This window comes from Perkinsus marinus (genome assembly GCF_000006405.1).
Source record: "Perkinsus marinus ATCC 50983 genomic scaffold scf_1104296945280, whole genome shotgun sequence".
In the NCBI taxonomy this organism is placed as follows: Eukaryota; Perkinsozoa; order Perkinsida; family Perkinsidae; genus Perkinsus; species Perkinsus marinus.
Window position 1 is genome coordinate 1 of NW_003211171.1, and position 1,307 is coordinate 1,307.

A 1,307-nucleotide genomic window follows, 5' to 3' on the forward strand; every position below is an offset into this window, starting at 1 on the left:
ACCAACTAACCAACCGGCCGACCGACCATTTCACCGTAAGGGCTTATACTCTCGAGCTAGTTCGAGTGGGTTACGATTACCTTCGTAGAGGCGTAGGTTCCTATCATGGGCAACACAAAAGGAGCTGCCAAGGGCATTGTCGTAGCATGCTTGAGTAGGGTACTGGTCAAACCATTCGTCGTCATGAATCTCGAAGGGCTTAATCAGGGAGCGATCGAAACTCCATCCCAAGGGCATAGGGAATGTTACATTCCGAATGTACCGTCACATTGAGTAACAGTGCCACGACTCAGCATCATCGTGTACCTCGATAGAACAGCTTCAGCCGCAGTAATAGATGAAGGCCTTCTAAGGACACCAACACCTTGATCAGGGGACCCGATAACATGACTAGTAAAAGCGGCGAGGGTCAGTATTTGGGGCCAAGTCGAAGTCGTCAATCCAACCGAGGTCTTTGAGAGCACCGGTAGCATCACGCACCTTGTGGGGTTAAGAGACATGCATGTCGACATCGGCGTGGGGAATAATACTAACCAATGGACAAGGGCGAGGCTCGAACACGCGGTAAGGGTCGTGGTGACGGTGGAACTCAAAGGAGTCGGCACTTCCGTCTAATGTAAGAAAAAGGGCTTCGACAGGGAATCCAAAGTAGTCAAAGGCTGGACGAGGACCGTGTAAATATTCTTGTAAGGACTCATCGTCTTCTGGTTGATCGGGACCATAGGAGTTGTCGGTGTCAATTGAAGCATCATCAGCATCATTGTAGTAGTAGTTGTTAGTAGCCTTAATAGCAGTAAGGGCAGTCGAGTCGTCAACATGTGCCGGAACCATGGCGTCAGTCATCACAGCTTGATCACGCATACTACGCGGTGGCGCCGAAGTCGGGACGTATGATGAGGACGAACCGCTTACGGTTTGTGGTCTAGTCGGTGGTCGGGGCGATTGAGTAATGATAGGCGGAGGATACGACGGACGAGGCGGACGGGAGCCATTGTTGGGAATGTCATTGGCACCTCGGGATCGACCCGCAGGGCCTCTTCTCGCTGTAACAGAGCAATAAGTCAAAACGTCCGAGACAATATCGATTTCAGAGACAAGGGCCAAAAGGGACAATGTTACGGCCCTAACGTGACGTAAAAGGTAGACAATACACGTGTGCAAATGTATAGCGCGGCGCACAAAAAGGCAAAAATCTAATGACGTTTTCCTAATGGTACATATGTCTGAGGGTCAAACCTCACTCTTGGGTTTCTAGTCCGGTGTCCACGTCCTAGAGGTCGACCAGCCGTTTCAGAAGGGCGGCCGTC

General features: G+C 51.0%; 1 protein-coding gene across 1 annotated transcript; it reads right to left on the reverse strand.

Annotated features, from left to right (window-relative positions):
- Positions 1–489: 489 nt before the first annotated feature.
- On the reverse strand, positions 490–992 carry Pmar_PMAR012301 (hypothetical protein; the record flags this gene model as incomplete). Its single annotated transcript, XM_002779815.1, has 2 exons — positions 490–862; positions 913–992. 2 exons carry the CDS (start codon positions 990–992, stop codon positions 490–492), a joined length of 453 nt encoding a protein of 150 aa, XP_002779861.1.
- Positions 993–1,307: the final 315 nt, after the last annotated feature.